General features: G+C 44.6%; 1 protein-coding gene across 1 annotated transcript in view; it reads left to right on the forward strand.

Moving 5' to 3' along the window:
- PGBD5 (piggyBac transposable element derived 5) overlaps positions 1–20,747 on the forward strand; it is a 483,316-nt gene that overhangs the window by 122,201 nt on the left and 340,368 nt on the right. The window contains exon 2 of the mRNA XM_063443400.1: positions 4,286–4,713. Within this exon, the coding sequence (XP_063299470.1) occupies positions 4,286–4,713 (428 nt within the window). The remainder of the gene's footprint in view (positions 1–4,285; positions 4,714–20,747) is intronic.

Consider the following 20,747-nt stretch of genomic DNA (forward strand, 5'->3'; position numbering starts at 1 on the left):
GTCCTATGTATAGCCCTGTTTATGAATAGATTTCCATATAATGGTTTGTACTGGCACTGAATATATTTGTATAAAGTTATCATACCCCCCTGAGGCACCGTTTTTCAAACTAAAGAGATTGCAATTTTTTTTTTTCATTCTCTTTTTATTTTAATTTTATCACCATAATTTCATTGTACAAAAACATGTTTAAAAATTCATATTCATACACACAAAGACTTAGACAAAACACAACACATCCCACCCCCCCCCCCCCACGAGAGCTCCACATACTTTCAAATTATACTTCCTTTTTTTTTTTCAAATGGTATCAATATTACATTTGTAGTAAAAAATGTTTCCCCAATTTACCCATAGGCTCAAATTATCACTCAGAAACTTGCAGTGATCCTTTTCCATTTTGATTTGGTAAATCAACTGAATTGTTTTTAATTTAATGTTAAATGCGGTATCTCCCTTCCAGTTCCTTGCTATTATTATTTTACAGGCTGTTAAACAATGAATAATTAAAAATTGATTTATTTTATTTAAGTTTGGCCATTGGTAGTGTAATAGCATTGTTTCAGGTTTTAGAAATATTTTTACTCCACACAGTGTATGGATGATAAATTGAGCCCACTGCCATACAACAATCACTTTTTTGCATGACCACCACATGTGGATATAATTTCCTTTTTCCTCTCTACACTTCCAGCACTTTGAGTCCATGGATGTATCAAATTTAGCTATTTTAGTTGGAGTCATATACCATTGGTAAGCCAACTTGAAGTGTGTTTCTATCAATATAAAGGAATGGGCATATTTATTGATTTTTTTTGTAAGATAGCTATCCATTCATCTAATTCTATATTTATTTTTAATTCAATGTTCCATTTTTTAACAGCGCTTGTTAGGACTGAATCATTCATTGGGACTAACATTTTAACACATCTAGAGAACAGCTGCTTTGTTTTATTCTGGTATAAAATTGATTTTAAAATGTCGTACATTTTACCCTCTTTTACTAACTCCACTTTCTCCAAAAAATATTTTACTCTAAGGTACGTATATACATCTTTAGCAGAGAACTTAAACTCTTCTATCAACGTTTTATAAGGTTTGATTTTACCCTCTTTAGTCAGATCTTTTAAAGTACTTATTCCTTTTTCCTTCCAAGATTTTAGGGAAATATTCTCCATATTTAATTCGATTATGTCTAACTTTTGGAAATCAAATATTTTATTTACCAAATCGATTTTTTTCCTTATTTTTTTCCATATTGGAATAATCTGTCCTAGAATATATGATCTGGATAAGTTGCATTTTTTTGTTGTCCAGAGTAAGTCTAGAGGATCTCTTACTTGACTAGATTCTACTTCTGTCCACCACCATACTTCCTCTTTATTTTGTTTTATCTGTCCAGCCATGACATGCATTATAATCCCAGCCTCATAATATTTTCTTATGTTTGGATATCCCAAGCCTCCCTTCTTTATTCCTCTTGATAGTACTTCATTTTTAATCCTGGGTTTTTTCCCTCGCCATACAAAATTAGAGAAGGAATTGTTAATCATTGTTAACCATGCACTCGGGATTTCTAATGGGAGCATTCTAAACATATAGATCCATTTTGGCAAAACATATGATTTCAAAATGTTTATTCTTCCTCCCCAAGATACTTCTAGTTTTCTCCATTCTTTCAGATTCTTATTAGTTTCTTTTTAGAAGATCCATGAAGTTTATTCTCATAATGTTTTCTACTTTTCTGCTAATTTTGATTCCTAGATATGGGAACGTTTTAGCTTTAATAAAATTATATGTTTCTTGATAAGCATCTATTTCTTGCTTCGACATATTGATATATACAGCCGTTGATTTTGTTTTATTTAATTTATAATTTGATACTGCACTGTACATTTCAATTTCTGTCATTGCATTTGATATTGATGTTGACGTATTACTTAAAAATAAAATAGTGTCATCTGCGTAGAGAGATATTTTAAGTTCTTTCTGGCTTGCTGTGAATCCCTTAATATTTTCGTTATTTCTAATTCTGTTAGCTAACACCTCTATAGTTAATATAAACAGTAAAGGGGACAACGGGCAGCCTTGTCTGGTCCCGTTGTTCAATTTGAACCAGTCTGAGCATATACCAGGGCCAATTGTTCTCGCTGTAGGGTCTTTGTATAAAGCTAAAATTGCATCAAGCAACCATCCCTGTATACCTAGTTCTTCTAGAGTAATCTTCATAAAGTCCCAGCTGACCCTGTCAAAGGCTTTTTCAACATCTAAAGACAGGATCAGCATGGGACTTTCTCTACGTTGTGATATATCTAGTACATCTATCAAACGTCTGATATTATTGCTTGACATTCTGTCTGAAACAAAACCTGTTTGATCAGGATGTATTAGTTGTTTCATAGCTTCTTTTAATCTACTAGCTATAATTGCAGAAAATATCTTTATATCTACATTTATTAATGATATTGGGCGGTAGCTATGGACTTTAGTTGGATCTTTCCCTGGTTTCAGTATAGGTAGAATATTTGCTTTAAGCATTTCCTCTGGGAATCTGCCCTTTTTAACTGCCGTATTAAAAGTATTTTTTAGGTAACCTGTCAATTGGAGTTTCATTATTTTATAGAATTTGTTCCCAAATCCATCCGGACCTGGCGTTTTATGATTTTCTAGTTTATCTATTATTGTATTGATCTCTTCTTCTGTAATTTCTTTGTTTAAATTATCTACTTGAGTTTCTGTTATTTTATTCAATTTTGCTGATTGAATATATTCTTTTATTATTTCTAAAGGAGTATTTACTGAATGACTGTATAGATTAGCATAATACTCATTAAATGCTTTCCCTATCTGTTCTGGGGAAAGGGAAATGGTATCATCAGTTATTATTTTATCAACCCTATTAAGTGTATTTCTTTTTTTCAGCATATTCAACATTATTTTATCAGCTCTGTTAGATTTATGATAATATTTGATTTTAAGTGTATGCATATTTATTCTAAATTTTTCATAGTTTTTTTTCCTGTATTTCAGATTTGATGTTTTCTATTTTTATCTGATTTTCCTTAGTTAGGTTTGTATTATTTTTCTTATTTAGATTATACAGTTCGATATAGAGATCTTGAACATTTGCACCTTTTTCTTTGTTCTTTAATTTGTTAAGCATTATACAATGTCCCCTTATTACTGCTTTAAACGAACACCATAGAGTATCGTTTTCTACTTGTCCGTTATTATTTTCTTCAAAATAACAAGTGGTCATTTTATCTATATAGGATTTATATTCTTTATTTGATAATATTGATTCATCTAGCCTCCAGGTTGTATTCTTACTGCAATTTAAATTATTACTGATTAGTTCCAGGCACACACTGTCATGGTCTGACCATATTACTGGTATGATTTCTATTTTTTTTGTTCTTTGTATCAGTTTAGAATCTCCAGTTTAGAATCTCCAAACCTTTCTTTATAACTAAAATGCTCCATTCCTTTTATCAATTTCACTGCCCGTCTCTGCACTTTTTCTAGTGCAATTATATCCTTCTTTAGAATAGTTGCCCAAAATTGCACATATGCAAGGTGTGGTCTTACCAGCGATTTTATAAAGAGGCAAAATTATATTTTCATCCCAAGAATCTATGCCCCTATTTATACATGACAAAACCTTACTGGCCTTAGCAACTGCCGATTGGCATTGCATATTGCTGCCTAATTTGTTGCATTGGGGATAATAACACACGAGAAGGATTTGGGAATTGCTGTCAGTTCCCAAATCCTTCTTGTTTGTTGTCATCCCTAATTCACTACCATTTAGGGTGTAAGTTGCTTGTGCATTCTTTACCCCAAAGTGCATAACTTTGCATTTTCATCTGCCATTTTAGGGCCCAGCCCAGCATTCTATCTAAATATTTCTGCAGCAAAGCAATATATTACTTTACGAAGTTTTGTCATCTGCAAATACTAAAACATGTCTTTCAAAGCTTATTTAAAGATCATTTATAAATATGCTAAATAGAAGCGGTCCCAACACAGAACCCTGAGGGACACCATTTACCACTTTTGTCCAGTTTGAAAATTTACCATTAATGACAACTGACAGCTTTAAGTACTGCTGAAGGAGAGTTTACTTTATGTTGTAAAATATTGCAGTGAATTGGATGTTGGACCATATGATTTTTTTATTTTTATTTTTAAATAAAATTTTCCATAGGCTTCTAACTAAACCTGCTGTTTTCTATTGAAATGTGCAACTAAGACAGTAATTTGTATTTTATATTTTCCTTTGCAGGACCTACTCGTAAAATACCAGCTGGTTCCAGTGTAATGGATTTTTTCCAGTTGTTTATCCCTGATAATGTGATAAAAAGTATGGTAAAACAAACCAACATGTATGCCAAGAAGTTTCAGGAAAGATTTGGTAGGGACGATGCATGGATGGATGTCAGTCTGGAGGAGATAAAGTCCTTTTTGGGCTATATGATTTCAACAAGCACTCAGCATTGTGAATCTGTGCTCAGTATATGGAGTGGTGGGTTCTACAGTAATAGGAGCATCTCTCTTATAATGACTCAGTCAAGATTTGAGAAAATTCTGAAGTACTTCCATATTGTAGCCTTCCGTTCCAGTCAGACAACTAATGGCCTCTACAAGATCCAACCATTTCTCGATGCTCTACAAAATGGTTTTGACTCTTGTTTCAGACCTTCACAAACCCAGGTACATCTTTCTCACTTCTTTATATATATATATATATATTTTTTTTTTTTAATTCATTTAATTGGTATTCATTTTCAAGTATGCATAGTTAAATGACAATAACACAATGAACATTGACAATGTAGCGTCCATAGATATAGGAGTAACAAAGTTTTTACAATAGGTAACAAACTAACAAAAGGTTACAATGTCTTTCAGTGGTTTATTTGGAGCAAAGGGTTGCAATAGCTAACAAACATTGTCCCTTAGGAACTGACAGATTACTTATCGTTTTCAGAGTTTAACAATCAGCAGACAGAATTGTGGGAATGTTGAGCCCTATGTTTGTTTCTATGGGTGTCCTGAGGAGCTGGTCAGGAAATGCATCCATGGTCTCCAAGTGGTTAGGTAAAGGTCGTACTTGTGAGAGGGATGCATGATTCTATTTTTTTGGATCCACTCCCTAGTGGAGGGGTGATTGGCTTTTTTTTTTTTTTTTACCATTTAGCCGGTATCAATAGATTCGCTGCTGTTAGTAGGTGGAGGACTAGGGATCTGGTGGGTCTGGGGAGGCGGATAGCACAGGCCAAGAATAGCAAGGCCATGGGTGTGAATGGCAGGTTAACTCCTGACACTGTTTTGATCATGTCTACTACTCTGTTCCAGAATACTTGGATGTCTGGGCACTGCCACCATATGTGGGCTGTGGTACCATTAGGTGGGTGGCATCTCCAGCATTTGTCGACTGTGTTGGAGAATATGTTGTGTAGTTTGGTCGTGAGTAGTGCCACCTAGAGATTGATGACTTGTGAGAGATTTGGAATATGGTCTTCCATTCTGTATCAGTGATTGCTGTATTTTTTTATTTATTTTTTTTATCCTTTATTTTTCTTGTGCATTCGGTTACAACATGCTTGCAGCGCCACGACGGCGTGTACAAGCTATTCAATGTTCTACAATGTCATGGCAGGATAAACAGCACATTTAAAATTTTTCGATATAACAGGCTTAGTACACATGAATAACACTTTTATAGCTAGTCTATGCGTGCTTAATTAAGAAGTTATGGTATAATCAGTGAGGTAAAGGCTTATACAAGATAACATAAAGTACAGATTTCTCTACACTGATTAATTAAATGTGACCACCAGGGGGCAGTGAGTTGCTGGGCTAGTCGGATAGAGTAGTCATGTGGGCTCAGTCATTGTTAAGTGGTTTCTTGCTGATTTCTGTGCGGATCTGCAAAAACAAGATCATCTAAAATAAACTCAAAATGTAATACTGAAAATGAAATGCTAACATGAAGGATATACAGTGCTCTGCTTGGCTTTTAATTATGTATGTTTAGCAGCCGCTCAGGTACTCCAGCAGCTGTGCTGTATCGGCTGGAATCCTGGCTGTAGTCAAGTCCCTTATGTTCCACGCTGATTGCTTAAAAGCTTAGGTACTTGTTGGCCAGGAGTGTGTTCTTAGGTGACTGCTGGCATCAGGCTCAGATGTAGAATAAAGCCTCCAGTTTAGGCAGGGTCAGCGGGACACTGTAGTCCCGCATATCTGCTGATAATAGTGGAAGATGTAGCCTCAGATATTGCAAATATGTGCCGAGCCCTTCAAATCCGTTCTCCGGCTTATAATGGAAGCGGCGGCCATCTTGGATTTTGCCACGCGGTCCCTGTTTGTTTCACCGCCCGGATTGCCATAGTTGGTCACTGCTTCCCCGGTGGGGTGCGGGATAACCCCCCCGGCCCACAGGGGGGGGAGAACGGGGCCCTCAGTAGGCGTGTGAGAGGTCCCGCCGGACTAAGCGCGGGAGATCATCCGCTTCTCCCGCCAGAGCCTCACGGCAGGCCGCAATCCTATCCGCCCAGCAGTCAGCATCGCCGGTAGGACGGGGCCGACAGCTCCTCCAAGCGTTGTTGCTCGGCTCCCCTATGCCTTCTAACAGCTGTTGGGTGTTTTTTTTGGGGGGGGAGATAAGGTAGTTTTGGGCTGGATGTTGTTTCATCGTGAAGTCGAGGTGCCCCACGTCCATCCAGCTCCGTGCTCAGGCCCCGCTCCCCCCCAGTGATTGCTGTATTTAGTTCCTGTTGCCAGTGTCGTGTGAAGTTTGGTAGAGTACATTTGTTGTTGGCCTGCGGTGGTTTGTACATTATGGAGAGTTGTTTATGTTTTAGTATGTGTTTCACAATATGTTTCAAAAGTGGTGAGAGAGCACCCTCCCGTTAAAAGCTTGTCAGTGGTGTGGATAAAATGTGGAAGTAGTAGGCTTGTAAGGTGCAGGGAGAGCCCGAGGATGTCAGCATGGCTAGGGGCTTAATGTGGTCTCCCTCCAGGAAAGACATTAATTTAAGGCCTTGAGACGTGGGGGGTCTGTGAATGAAGTCATATGTCCTGGAGAAATAGGGGGTTGTTGGTCAGGGGGTAGAGTAGGGATGGGTAGACCGATAGGCCCGCTGATTCCCTTATTTGTTTCCACACTCGCAATGTATGTGTAATTGTGGGGTGGGAAGTGTGACTAACTCCTAGAAAGGTCGACCCCGAGAGGTGCCAAGGGATCGTATGAAGCAGAGCTCGTAAGAAATAGTCTTCCCACTGTGTTTGAGGTTTAGGGTTGGTCCATTCATAGATCCTAGTGAGTGCAATTGCTTTGTAGTATTGGTACATGTTAGGCATGCTGAGTCCTCCACGAGCTTTGGCCCTCGTTAGAATATCATATGAGAATCTCGGGTGGCTGTGCCTATATGAATTTGGATAAAAGCTGTTTGAGTCTGGTGAAAAAGGATTTGGGTACATGGATGGGGAGAGTTTGGAAGAGGTACAGGAGCTTCGGGAAGATGGCCATTTTTAAGATGTTAACCCCTTAAGGACACATGACGGAAATATTCCATCATGATTCCCTTTTATTCCAGAAGTTGTGTCCTTAAGGGGTTAATCCTCCCTAGCCAGCTAAATGCATCTTGTGCCACGCCGTCAGGTCCTTAATAATTGTTTGGAGTAGTGGGATGTAGTTCAGGTTCAAGAGCTTTTGTGTTTCTCTAGTGAGGCGCACCCCTAAGTAAGTGATGTGGGAGGGTGCCCAAGCGAATGGGTAAAGCCCCTTCAGTGTCTCCCGGGAGTGAGTGTTTAGTTGTAATGACAGTATCTAAGTTTTAGAGAAATTGACCTGAAAGTTGGATACTTGGTGGTATTGGTCAATTTCGTTCAGAAGAGGATTCAGAAATGTGTTGAGGGATGTCAGTGTGAAGAGGTCATCTGCAAAGGCCGCTATTTTAAATTATTATTGTTTGATTTGAAATCCCTCAATGCCCCCATTCTCCCTGATCCCTTGTAAAAAGTGTTCAATTGTGAGGATTAAGAGTAGGGGTAACAGGGGGCATCCCTGCCTTGTGCCATTGGTAATTTTACCTGGTCAGATAGTTGGCCATTCATTTTCAGCCTGGCGGTTGGGTTGGCATATATGGCATTCGGCCAACTAGACCAGTTTGGCCCAAAGCCTAGGGACCTCATGGTATGTTTTTTAGAAAGGTCCAATCCACACGTTCAAAAGCCTTTTCGGCATCGACCGACAGGGCTTAGTAGTTTTGTGCTATTGTGCTTTGCTTCTCTTTCCGAGACAAAGCCTGATTAATTTGGGTGGATCAAAATGTTTAGTATAGGGCGCAGTCTAGTCGCTAAGATTTTTGTAAATATTTTTAAGTCCACATTGATAAGGGATATCGTGCGGTAGCTGCCGCACACCATCGGGTCTTTCCCTTGTTTCAGGAGTATGGTAATGTGTGCTTCTAGGGCTGCCCCCGGTAAGGGGTGGATGGCCATGAGTGAGTTGCATGCTTGGAGGAAGGGGCCTGATAGTATGTCGGTGAAGGTTTTATAGTATTTGGCTGTGTATCCGTCCGGCCCTGGGCTTTTATTTAGGGGAATCTCATGTACTGTCTTTTGAAATTTAGGTAGGTTAAGTGCTATAGGATTTTAGCCTTGAAGTCTATCCATGCCCTGTGGGAATCTTACATTTAAAATGCTTGGTGAGCCTGTCGATTTTATCGGGACCAGGCATTGTGGGTCGTGGCTTATGGCCAGATTTAGGTCATTTGGGCATTGTGGTCTCAGTGGCCTGGCTTTGCATGTAGGACCTCTAGGGGGCTGGTCTAAGTTGGGAGAAGACGATTCCGGTCTCATAGTAGATCCTTGCAGGGTATCTTCTGGGTCTGTTCGCCTCTTCTTCACCATCTGTTGTCCTCTGTGCCTCTGTGGTAGTTGAGCCGTGGCTGGGCCTTCAGGGGGCCGTACCAATCTGCTATTTGTCTCACTGGTAGGTCCAGGGCTTGTTGGAATACATGTACATCCAGAATGGAGTGAATGTTGTGTATGTGACACTAAGAGAAAACTGGAAGCCCCATCTGTATCTGATGCCCCTGGCTCTGAGCTGGTCTGTGAGCAGCCTGAGAGACCTCCTGGCTTGTAGTGTTAGCCATGACAAATTAGAGTAGATGCTGATCGGCTTGTTGTGGAAAAGCAGAGGTTGGGAGGATTGCCTGAGAGCTGCTAAGATGTCTTCCTTGCATTGATAGTAATGAAGTCGACAGATAATGTCTCTTGGTTTGTCTGCTATGCCTTTTGGGCTTTAGAGCTCTGTGTGCCCGGTCAATTACCATTTGGGAATCTGGTGGTCCGTTCAAGATAAGGTTGCATAGCTCCCTCAGAATCTGTGAAACATCTTCTGAGTCCTGTTCAGGACTGATCCTCAGGTTATTTATCCTCCTCCTGTTATCTACGACATTGAGAGAACGTTGGAGAGCTATTAGGTGGGCGTTGTGGGCTGCCATCATGTCTTGGATGGTGTGCATTTGCGCATGTAGTACATCCCTGTCGTCATCGAGGGAGTTTACCTTGCCGCCCATGTCTGCCCCCAGTTTGTCCATCTTGGCCTGGAAGGATACTTCTAATTTCCCCTGCATAGTGGCCAGATCTTGTTTGGATGGCATGTTACGCAGTATGTCTCTCAGCTCCCTATCCTGTCTTTGACTAAAATCTGATTCCGCTGGGGTAGACGGAGGGGAGACTAAGTGCGGTTAATCTGGCGCCATATTGGGGCCTAGCTGGCTCGCTCGTTGTCCCACGTTATTACGGAAAGATTTAGTGAGGGCGCAGGATTTTCCTGCCTTTGTCTTACTGGTGCTGCTCTGCAAGGCTGTGGACCTTTTGGGTGTCCCATGGTTTGTGTGTGCTCGATGGCTGTGGATTCCACATGGTGAGTTGGAGAGCTCTTAACTCTGCGGCCATTCTGGTCGGTGGTTGACCTTTATACAGTTTCTTATGTTTATAAAATTGCTATATTTAAAAGAGTTTCTATGAATTAGTTGAAATATTTATTTTATTCATACTCGGTTTATCTGTATATTTTATTAACAGTGCATATAGAAAATAAAAACTATTTGTGCAAAGCATATGTTTCAGTGTAGAGTTATTATTAAACTATGAATGCCCTTGTTTGGATTGGACAAAATAACCCATGACTTTGCAGAGTAGGTCAGACGGCAAAAAATACAGATATTAACAAAATGTCTGGATAATGCAAAGCAACCTCTGAATTACTTAGCCAATATTTAAAATGTGTAATATTTCTAAATTCACACTATTTTTTTTCAGAAATAATCTATGACATAAATGTCTGTACTACTACATAATGAATGTTCAAATACCAGAAATAATAATATCGCTTGTTTGTCCCTTGAAATGTATTTTTTTTTTTTACCCAATATTCAAGGTAATACACACATATATATAGTTACATTAGCTGAGAAGAGACATGAATCTATCAAGTTCAGCTTTTTTCACATCTGTTTTGGTGTTGATCCAAAAGAAGGCAAAACAAAACAGTTTGAAGCATTAAATAATTCCTCCTCCTCGACTTGCAGTCAAATATCTCCTTGGATCAAGAAACTATTACCACACATTTAAAAGTATATTCCTGAATATTTTAATTTTGAAAGTATTAATCCAGTTTCAAATATCTGTACAGACTCTGATAAAGCCACCTCTTCAGGCAGAGAATTCAACATCCGTATTGTTCTTACTCTAAAAATCCCTTTCCTTTGCCTTAGAATAAATCTCCTTTCTTCCAGTTTAAATAACCTTGTGTCCTATGCATAGACCTGTTTATGAATAGATTTACAGACAATCTTTTGTATTGGCCCAATATATTTGTATAAGGCGATCATATACTCTCTGAAGGGATATGATCAGGGGATATGACCAATATATCTAAAAAGTAATATCATGTTTCATAGGGAAATGAACAGCTTTAGACAGTATACAATGTCCTTTAACTTACAATATTTCACACGGGGTCTGAAATGTTAGCATAAAAACCAAAATGCATTTTTTCTCTCAGTAGAGGTGTCAATAATTGGCAAATAAAAATGGTCAGTTCCTTACTTAGACTGTGTTTACATTACTCGTAGTGGAGTTTACTAAATTTGTAAGGACCCTGAATACATTACTTGTAGTGAAGTTTGCTAAAATATTGCAGTAGAATGGGGGGCGTGGCTTGGAGGCCGAGACATGGCAGCTTAAACCGAGTGCTCCCCACAGGCTTGTTGCGAATCCTCGTCCATCCGCTCACTAAAACCGCAAAATGGGTAAAACTCACCGCACATCCCACGTCGGTAAGCCCGCCGACACACCCAAAGGCACCCCGTCTTCCTCGCTGCATAAATACCTGAAGACCTGGCTTCACAGGCCTCAACTGACTCCGGGACCTCATGGGCCTCGCGCCCACACTCCCCGAGCACAGGACTCCACACAGAGTCGCCCAACTCCCTCTCCCACCCGGAGAACGCACCGGACTGGGTGACCCTGATACGGGCACTACCCACCAAGACAGACCTCAAAGAGGCGAACACGGAACTCCGAAATTTCATCACCGCGGAACTCCACTCCCTCCGCGAGGACCTTCAAGGCCTACACCAAAAAGTCTCCCAGCTAGAGGCAGACAGTGACCACCTGACCGCCGCAAAGAATGCTACCACTAATACCCTGCAGGTACATGAGACACAATTGCGCCAAATGGCCCTACACCTTGAAGACTTGGATAAGAGAGGGCGCCGACAAAATATCCAGATCAGGGGGATACCAGAGGACCTGGATCAAGACACCCCGATCCACACAACCCTCACGGGACTGTTTAACAGACTCCTCGGGCGCCCTGAATCCGCCCATATTGAGTTTGTGCGGGCACATAGGGCTCTGAGACCCAGGGGCCCACCAGAATCCCCTCCCCGGGACGCAATCTGCTGCCTGGCCAGCTATCAATTAAAGGAAGATAGCCTGCGACAGGCCAGAGACACTGACCAAGTCCTACTGAACGGCACACCTCTGCAACTGTACCCAGACCTATCACCTGCAACTCTGGCATACATTAGGGCACTTAAACCCCTAACACGGGTCCTGCAGTCCAATAAAGTATGCTATCGCTGGACTTTTCCCTCGGGTCTACAGGCCTCTACCCCTAATGGCCCGTTTTTGGTAAAGAACCCGGAGGACCTCGCAGACCTGGCCGCGGAACTCCAACTTCCACCCATTCACCTAACATGGCCGGACCCAATGTCATTCTATTCCTTCCACCCCGGAGTGGCACCACAGCCCTGCAGACAGCGGAGACCCAGAGCCCACACCATATGCCAATCAGGGACCACCTCCTAAACTGAGGGGCCTCGCTGACACCGAGCCCAACACCGAGCCCAAAGTATTTTGATTTACCCCGTGGGCTAAGGGACTATGACCACCCAGGCATTGAATGCGGGACTATCAACTTGACCTAATTACATATGATAGGGGGAGGGAAAATGCAACTGTAATGATGTGGGGTTGCCCCCGGGGGGGCCGCATTCTTGGGTGTACCGCACCACACTTCCTAACAAGCTCTAATCGACCCCGTACAGATGTCTCCCTAGCCAGATGTGCAATTCACGACAGACCACCGGGGGGCCCCCTAGCAGAAGGGTGGGGGGGGCGCTCCCTGGCTGGGCTGTGCCGCTTTGGTGTGTACTGCCCTGCGAGGAACCATTGGGGAACAGTGGCGGGGGCACCGGCGCGGCTCACCTGGGGTGTGACCCCCCCCCTAAGAACTGGGAAGGGAGGGATAGCCTGGGACTGAACCTGGAGGGAGAGAACCTGATCAGGACCCACTCATACCTAGGGATAGATACACAGTACCGGGGGTCGCAATATTTAAAATCTGCGAATGCCAGCGACATCCGTTAGCACCACAGACCGGGTGCCCCTACTCCCCGCACTAAGGGGTCTAGTAACTACCTAACTTCTCCACCGGATGGGGGGGTGGGCGGGAACCCGATACCTCAGGGCTGGGTAGAGGTGTCAGGACTTATTTTGAAGTTATTGTATTTAGCAGTTATTGTATACTATGTTGTTAATACAAGCCATTGTTACCTGTTTATCGGGCTACATACCGCAACATTCTCCGACGCCCGACGGAGCTAACCACTACCCATTAGAGGCCTCTGGCCACCACAGAGTAGGACGAGGCTGGAATACCCACCCAACACTCTCACTTAAAGCCACAGGGGAGTCGAGGGCTCCAGACTAGATCCGGTTCGGGAGAGATTCGGGAACGAAGGCACTGGGAGCCGCTGAGATCCCAGGCTCCTCGGATAGGACCCGTGTGGAGGCTCCCGGCCTCCTCCACTTTCCCCCATAGGATAGAGCGCCCACAGATAGGCGGACGGGACTTGGTGGACCCCGCCTCGCCTTGTCCTCCGTCGCTCGTTCCTCAACAGTCACCTTCGAGTGACTAGATAGTTTCTGTACATAGTTTCCCCTGCCCTGTGCCTCCCCTCCCCACTGCACTCCTACCCCTCCTACTCCCTGTCCTTCCACCCCCCCCCCCGACGCCTTGACTGACCCCCGACATACATTACTAGGACCCAGCCAGTGCAATGGAGACAGGAGACCCACTTCAGGGAGGGAGACAGACCCAAGCTGACCAATCATCACTTCCCAACAGGGTATTACAGCAACTTCCACGAGGGGAAATCCAGGGGGGTGGCGATACTGATCAACAAAAAAAGTACTGTTTTATAGAGAAAGCAAGTATGACTGACCGGGAAGGTAGATACCTCTTTATAAAAGGCACAGTTGCCGAACACCTATACACCTTCGCCACACTATATGCACCAAACAGCAAACATCACCGCTACATTAAAAACACCTTGCATAAACTACACGCATTCGCAGAAGGGGTCCTCATAATAGGGGGCGACTTAAACGTTGCTATGGATCCGGCCTGGGACTGCTCCACGGGTACTTCCCACCTCCCCAAGCAACACCTCAGAGCGATTAATTCCCTACTGACTAAACACAGACTAGTTGACTGCTGGAGAGCACACCACCCAGACGAACGGGATTTCACATTCTACTCTCACCCCCACCGGACATACACCCGCATAGACTACTTTCTCACAACACACTATCACCTTCCCTTGGTATGAGACGCGACGATGGGGGTAGCGACCTGGTCGGATCACGCCCCCGTCATCCTCACCCTTCAGTCCCCACTCCTTAGGCCTGCGATAGTAAGTATTCGTTCAGTCTACATTTGACTATCACGCCAGGACCTGACCGCACACTTCGGTAAGGTCCTGACTGACTACTTCCAGGACAACGCTCCTGAGGACACCCCCCCGACGATCAGGTGGGAAGCACACAAAAGCGTCATACGGGGACACTTCATACAGAAGGGTGCAGAACTCCAAAAAACAACGAGAAGCCCGACTCGTTGAACTGATAGGGGACATACACAAACATGACACTACACAAACAGGCACAATCCCCAGCCCACCAAGCACGACTACTACAACGGGACCTGACCTCACTGCTCCACTCCAAACACCACAGGGAAGTGCTCAGACACAAAGCCTTTTTCTCTCTGCATGGGAATAAAAGTGGCAAACTTTTAGCCAGAATGCTGGCGAAACGGCGCCAGATGACATATCAACAAAATTAGAGACAAACAGGGCTCAGTACACCGCCTACCGATGGAAATCCTGCAAACAGTGAGAGCTTACTACTCGGAGCTCTACTCGCTCCCCCGACCGCAGTCGGAAGCGGCGACTGCTCGCTTAAAAGACTCCATCCAGCAATACATGCAAGCACACAAAATGCCTACACTAGATCAACAGGTTACGGACCAACTAGACGAACCCATCTCAATTGAGGAACTGGCGCTGGCAATAAAATGCACCAAACCCGGCAAGAGCCCAGGCCCTGATGGCCTGCCTCTCTGCTATTAAACATTTCGCGGACAAACTATATCAGCCAATGCTGGCCTCGTTTAACGCGATAAGAGAAGGCCATCACTTCCCCAAACAAGCATTGACAGCGTACATAACCATCATCCCGAAGGAGGGCAAGGACGCAGAGCAATGTGGGAACTACAGACCCATCTCACTCATCAACTGCGATATCAAACTGATGGCAAAGATCTTGGCCATGCGCTTACAGCCGCATATCCCCACACTGGCACACCCTGACCAGGTCGGGTTCGTAACAAACCGTGAAGCGAGAGACAACACCATTAGGACCCTCTCCCTCATGCACAACAAAAACAGAAACACCGGAGGCCTCCTTCTGCTGTCCACTGACGTGGAGAAGGCCTTCGACAGGGTGGGATGGGAATACCTATTCCAGATCCTCACCCAGGTGGGTCTTGGACCCCACATGCGCAGCTGGGTCGAAGCCATGTATGACAGACCCATGGCACACGTAATAGTGAAGGCGGCACTAACAGACGAGTTCCCTATATACAATGGCACCCGTCAGGGGTGCCCACTATCCCCGTTGCTCTTCGTCCTTGCCCTTGAACCCTTATTTGACAGCCATCAGACAGCACCACGACATCACAGGCATACAGACGGGGACACACATCACAAGGTGGCCGCCTACGCAGACGACCTCCTCTTTTTTGTTACTAGACCAGAGATCTCCCTCCCCAACATACTTCAAGCCTTTAAGACATTCGGAGCCATCTCCAATCTAAAAATAAACTACTCCAAATCCTACATCTTGAATGCTGACTTACCCAATGGCCGAGCCTCCCCTTTCCGCGCTAGCTTCCCATTTCAGTGGGCAGAACATAAACTACGCTATGTGGGTACGTGGCTGACCAAGCAGTGGGAGGACCTATACAGGGAAAATTTTACCCCATGTTAAATTTATTCAAGAGAGAACTAACTGTTTCAAATGCTCCCCATAACAATCCCCAAAGGATTTTTTTACTGCTCTACGCTCGATGACAGGTAGCTACATATGGAACGGAAAAGACCACAGATTAAGTTCCAGGCCCTTACTCTACCCAAGGAGAGGGGAGGGCTAGCCATCCCTGACTTCCACTTATACTACACGGCAGGACACTTACAGAGAGTCATGGAATGGACCAAGACCAACGTCCACAAACTGTGGAAGGTAGTAGAAGAGACAGAGAAAGTAGGACCAGTATCGGCCCTACCGTGGCCTCGGCCGGGGATGCTCCTCCTTAGCACAACATACCCTACGGGTATGGCACAGAGCGTCCCGAGTACATGGTCTCACCCAACACCCTTCGCCCCTGCTGCCACTAATCCACAACCATGACTTCCCCCCTGGCCTCGATCCGAGCGCCTTCAGAGGCATCATTCGCAAGCCCATCCCCAGACTACACCACATATACACACACACCGGCCGGAAGACACTTGCTAACCTGACAGAGAACAAGCCCCCTACATTCCTACAAACCTTCAAATACAAACAGCTATTGAACTACATAGACTCCCTACCCGGGGGACGAGCCCACGCTAGAAACCCGACCACCTTCGAAGAGTACTGTATCCACCCAGACCCTCTGCTACACAGCATATCATTCATATATTCACTACTACAAAGGGAGACTCCGACAGAGACCCCTGCCTTCAAGGGCAAATGGGAAACTACACTGGGGAAGACATTTACCGAGACAGAGTGGGAAAAAATATGCTATCTCACACACCACTGCTCTACCTTCACTAAGACACAGGAGACAGCATTTAAACTACTAAGCCACTGGTACCGTACCCCACATAAACTCCATACAATAGACCCCTCACACTCCGACCTATGTTGGCGATGTGGGGAGGCAAAGGGCACCACACTGCACCTATGGTGGGAATGCCGCAGAATTAAACCATTCTGGAAGGGCATACACGCCATCCTGGAGAAATTCTCAGACGCGCCTCCACCACTGGAGCCAGCGGCGATGCTAATACACCACACGACCATACCCAGATCCCGATACAAGAAATCCATGACTATTAGGATCCTTAATGTGGCCAAACAGGTAATACCACAATATTGGAGACAAGATAGGTCTCCTCCCCTTAGGACATGGTTCAACCAAATGGAAGAGCTCAGGGCGATAGAAGAACTACACTCGGGAGCGACTAACGACACTGCAAAATACTTGGAGATATGGACACACTGGATCGTATCCACCACACAGGCAGACTTCGCCACCCACCTGGACGTAGAGGACCCACCTGACGGAACTAACACCCATGACTGACCCCGCCACCCTGCCTACTTGTTCCCCCACACTGCCTGTATCCCCCCCTCTCTTCGATCTGCTCCCTCCCCCCTCTTCCCCCCCCCTATTTTCCCCTGCTAACCCCACTAGAGCCGCGGACCCATACTCTGAAGACACTGGGACATATCTGACCACTCGATAGTGGAATCACGAGCTCTAATTGGCATACATCACACGACACCTACAGGGACTTGGGAACCACTGACGCAACACTGACCAGTCCCCCCCCTCACTCACTAAACCAGGGCCGCACACACACGCTAGACCTAGATGCCCTGATAGGAACTAGAGGGGCGGCGGAGTGCAGTCAACCGGGGGGGACATGTAACAACTACAATGGAAAATTAACCACTGTATAGCTGAATAGGGACCTGCGAGTCCATCATTGATGTGGGCCTGCGTGCCCGAATACCTACTTGCTTTGACTTACAAATCCTGGCACACGTTGTGCCCTACTTACAATGCTCTTGAAGAGACCTGCGAGTCTCACTGTGAACATATATTGATACTGCTAATAACTATATATTTACAAAAAAAAATTGCAGTAGAATGTAAAATGAATGTTCACATACAGTAAATGTATGTGTCTGTGCCTGCGTGTATCTGTATGTGTGTCAGGGTATGTATGTGTATCTGCTTGTCTTTACCTGTGTATCTGTATGTGTCAGTGTGTTATCTGTGTGTCTGTGTACCCGGATGTGTCAGTGTGTGTCTCTATATGTTTGCACGTATGTGTATCAGTGTGCTTGTGTCAGTGTTTATATTTATACATCTCTGCACTCAAATGTGAACACTACATACACCCCTAAATTCAAAGGCAAACACTACACACAAAGCCACTACTTAAAAATTGCAACAGTACACACAACACTACACACATATACACCTCTACATTCACACGCACACACACACACACTTATTCTAAATTAAAATATGCTTACATTCAGGTTGATAGTGGAACTCTATCAACGTTTAAAGGCACTCCGAATAGAATTTAAAAATCTACTTAATATTAAAGCTCATCATTTTGTACAATTAACTAGGGGAACTTTTTATTCGCATGGAAATAAATGTGGTAAAATATTGGCATGTGGTTAAACATAAACGCCATGCAGCTTACCGTATATACTCGAGTATAAGCCGACCCGAATATAAGCCGAGGCCCCTAATTTTTCCCCAAAAAACTGGGAAAACTTATTGACTCGAGTATAAGACTAGGGTGGGAAATGCAGCAGCTACTGGTAAATTTCTAAATAAAATTAGATCCTAAAAAAAATATATTAATTGAATATTTATTTACAGTGTGTGTATAATGAATGCAGTGTGTGTATAATGAATGCAGTGTGTGCGTATGAGTGCAGCGTGTGTGTGTATGAGTGCAGCGTGTGTGTGTATGAGTGGATATTTGCCCCCCCCCCATATGTCCTGACCTCCCCTCCTCCTCCCTCAGTGGTCCTTACCTCCCCACCCCCGTGTTCCTTCACCCCCCTCCCCCAGTGGTCCTGACTCACCCCTCCCCTAGTGGTCCTTACTTCCCCCTCCCCTCCCCTAGTGGTCCTTACTTCCCCCTCCCCTCCCCTAGTGGTCCTTATCCCCCCCTCCCTCCCCTAGTGGTCCTTCTCCCCCCCTCCCTCCCATAGTGGTCCTTATCCCCCTCCCTCCCATAGTGGTCCTTATCCCCCCCCCTCCCTTCCTCCCATAGTGGTCCTTATCCCCCCCTCCCTCCCATAGTGTTCCTTTTCTCCCCCCCTCCCTCCCATAGTGGTCCTTTTCTCCCCCCCTCCCTCCCATAGTGGTCCTTATCCCACCCCCCTGCCTCCGATAGTGGTCCTTATCCCCCCCTCCCTTCCATAGTGGTATAGTGGTCCTTATCCCCCCCCTCCCTCCCATAGTGGTCCTTATCCCCCCCCCTCCCTCCCATAGTGGTCCTTATCCACCCCCTTCCCTCCCATAGTGGTCCTTATCCCCCCCCTTCCCTCCCATAGTGGTCCTTATCCCCCCCCCCTCCCATAGTGGTCCTTATACCCCCTTTTTTTTATTATTTTTTTTATTATTATTATTTTTTATTATTATTATTTCTTATTTAATTTTTTTTTCGTCCCCCCTCCCTGCTTGATACATGGCAGGGAGGGGGGCTCTCCTTCCCTGGTGGTCCAGTGGCAGTTCAGTGGGGGGGAGAGGGGGGCTGGCAGAGCTGTACTTACCTGTTCTGCAGCTCCTGTCAGCTCTCTCCTCCTCTGCGCCGTCCGTGCAGCTCCTTCTATCAGCTCACACTGTAAGTCTCGCGAGAGCCGCGGCTCTCGCGAGACTTACACTGGGAGCTGACCGAGGTGCTGAACGGACGGCGCGGAGGAGGAGAGAGCTGACAGGAGCTGCAGAACAGGTAAGTACAGCTCTGCCAGCCCCCCTCTCCCCCGGTCTGTATTATGGCAATGCAAATTGCCATAATACAGACAATTGACTCGAGTATAAGCCGAGTTGGGGTTTTTCAGCACAAAAAATGGGCTGAAAAACTCGGCTTATACTCGAGTATATACGGTATATAGCAAAAATAACAGTGTAGGTACATCACTGTGACGGTCACCCCTAGCTATTTACCGCCTAGATGTCCTTTTCCCCAAGCTGGAAGGGCGCTGTGGAGTACCAATACGACATCCTAGTAGCTTGCTATGAGGAGCAAGTTCTTCAGAGCTCTGAAAAGAGCTAGTGTATATAGCGTTTCACTACAACACGAGATGAGGCTGCAAGTTGAGGGTAAGAAGGACTGAAGGTTTATTGAACAGCTTGATACAGTTTTTCCCCACAAGGTTGACGCCCAGGTGGACCTTGTGGGGCAGAGGACACAGAATTAACAAACCAATAAAAACAGTCTTGCATGCAGACACTTCCATACAAACCCTCCCCTCTGTTTAGGAGATAATTGAGTTAATTACTGTATCAACTCAATTATCTCCGAACGAAAAATACAGTTTTTACCCATTTTCTGAAAACACCCCAAAAGCATATGGGAACTTTACAAATATTACATCCACTGATAGCCCTGATCTAGGTGAACAACATATTCAAAATTCACCCAGATCAGAGCAGGGTTTCCGAAATTTTCTCTTTTGACCGACCGCACGCATGTTTGTATGCCTAAAATAGTTCCAGAGAATTAGACTTTTAGAATTAGGTCTATTTCCAATTATTAAAATGTACTTCGGTAGATTACTTTTACCGAACGGTGCACTGTTCATATGGATTTAGTCGAAGTTAGCTGGAGGTGGAAGTTCTAGTGGTGTTCGTGGCGTCAAGTGTCTGATTTTTAGTTCCATTCACTCGACGACAAAACACAGCTGACCGCGTTCAATTAAACAAGATGGCCACTGCCACGTATTCGGCTATATGAACGGCGACCACCCAGCCGTTAGTCAATTAGGCTGCGGTTAACCACAGCTTCTGGGCG

The sequence above is a fragment of the Pelobates fuscus genome, chromosome 2 (genome assembly GCF_036172605.1).
Source record: "Pelobates fuscus isolate aPelFus1 chromosome 2, aPelFus1.pri, whole genome shotgun sequence".
In the NCBI taxonomy this organism is placed as follows: domain Eukaryota; kingdom Metazoa; phylum Chordata; class Amphibia; order Anura; family Pelobatidae; genus Pelobates; species Pelobates fuscus.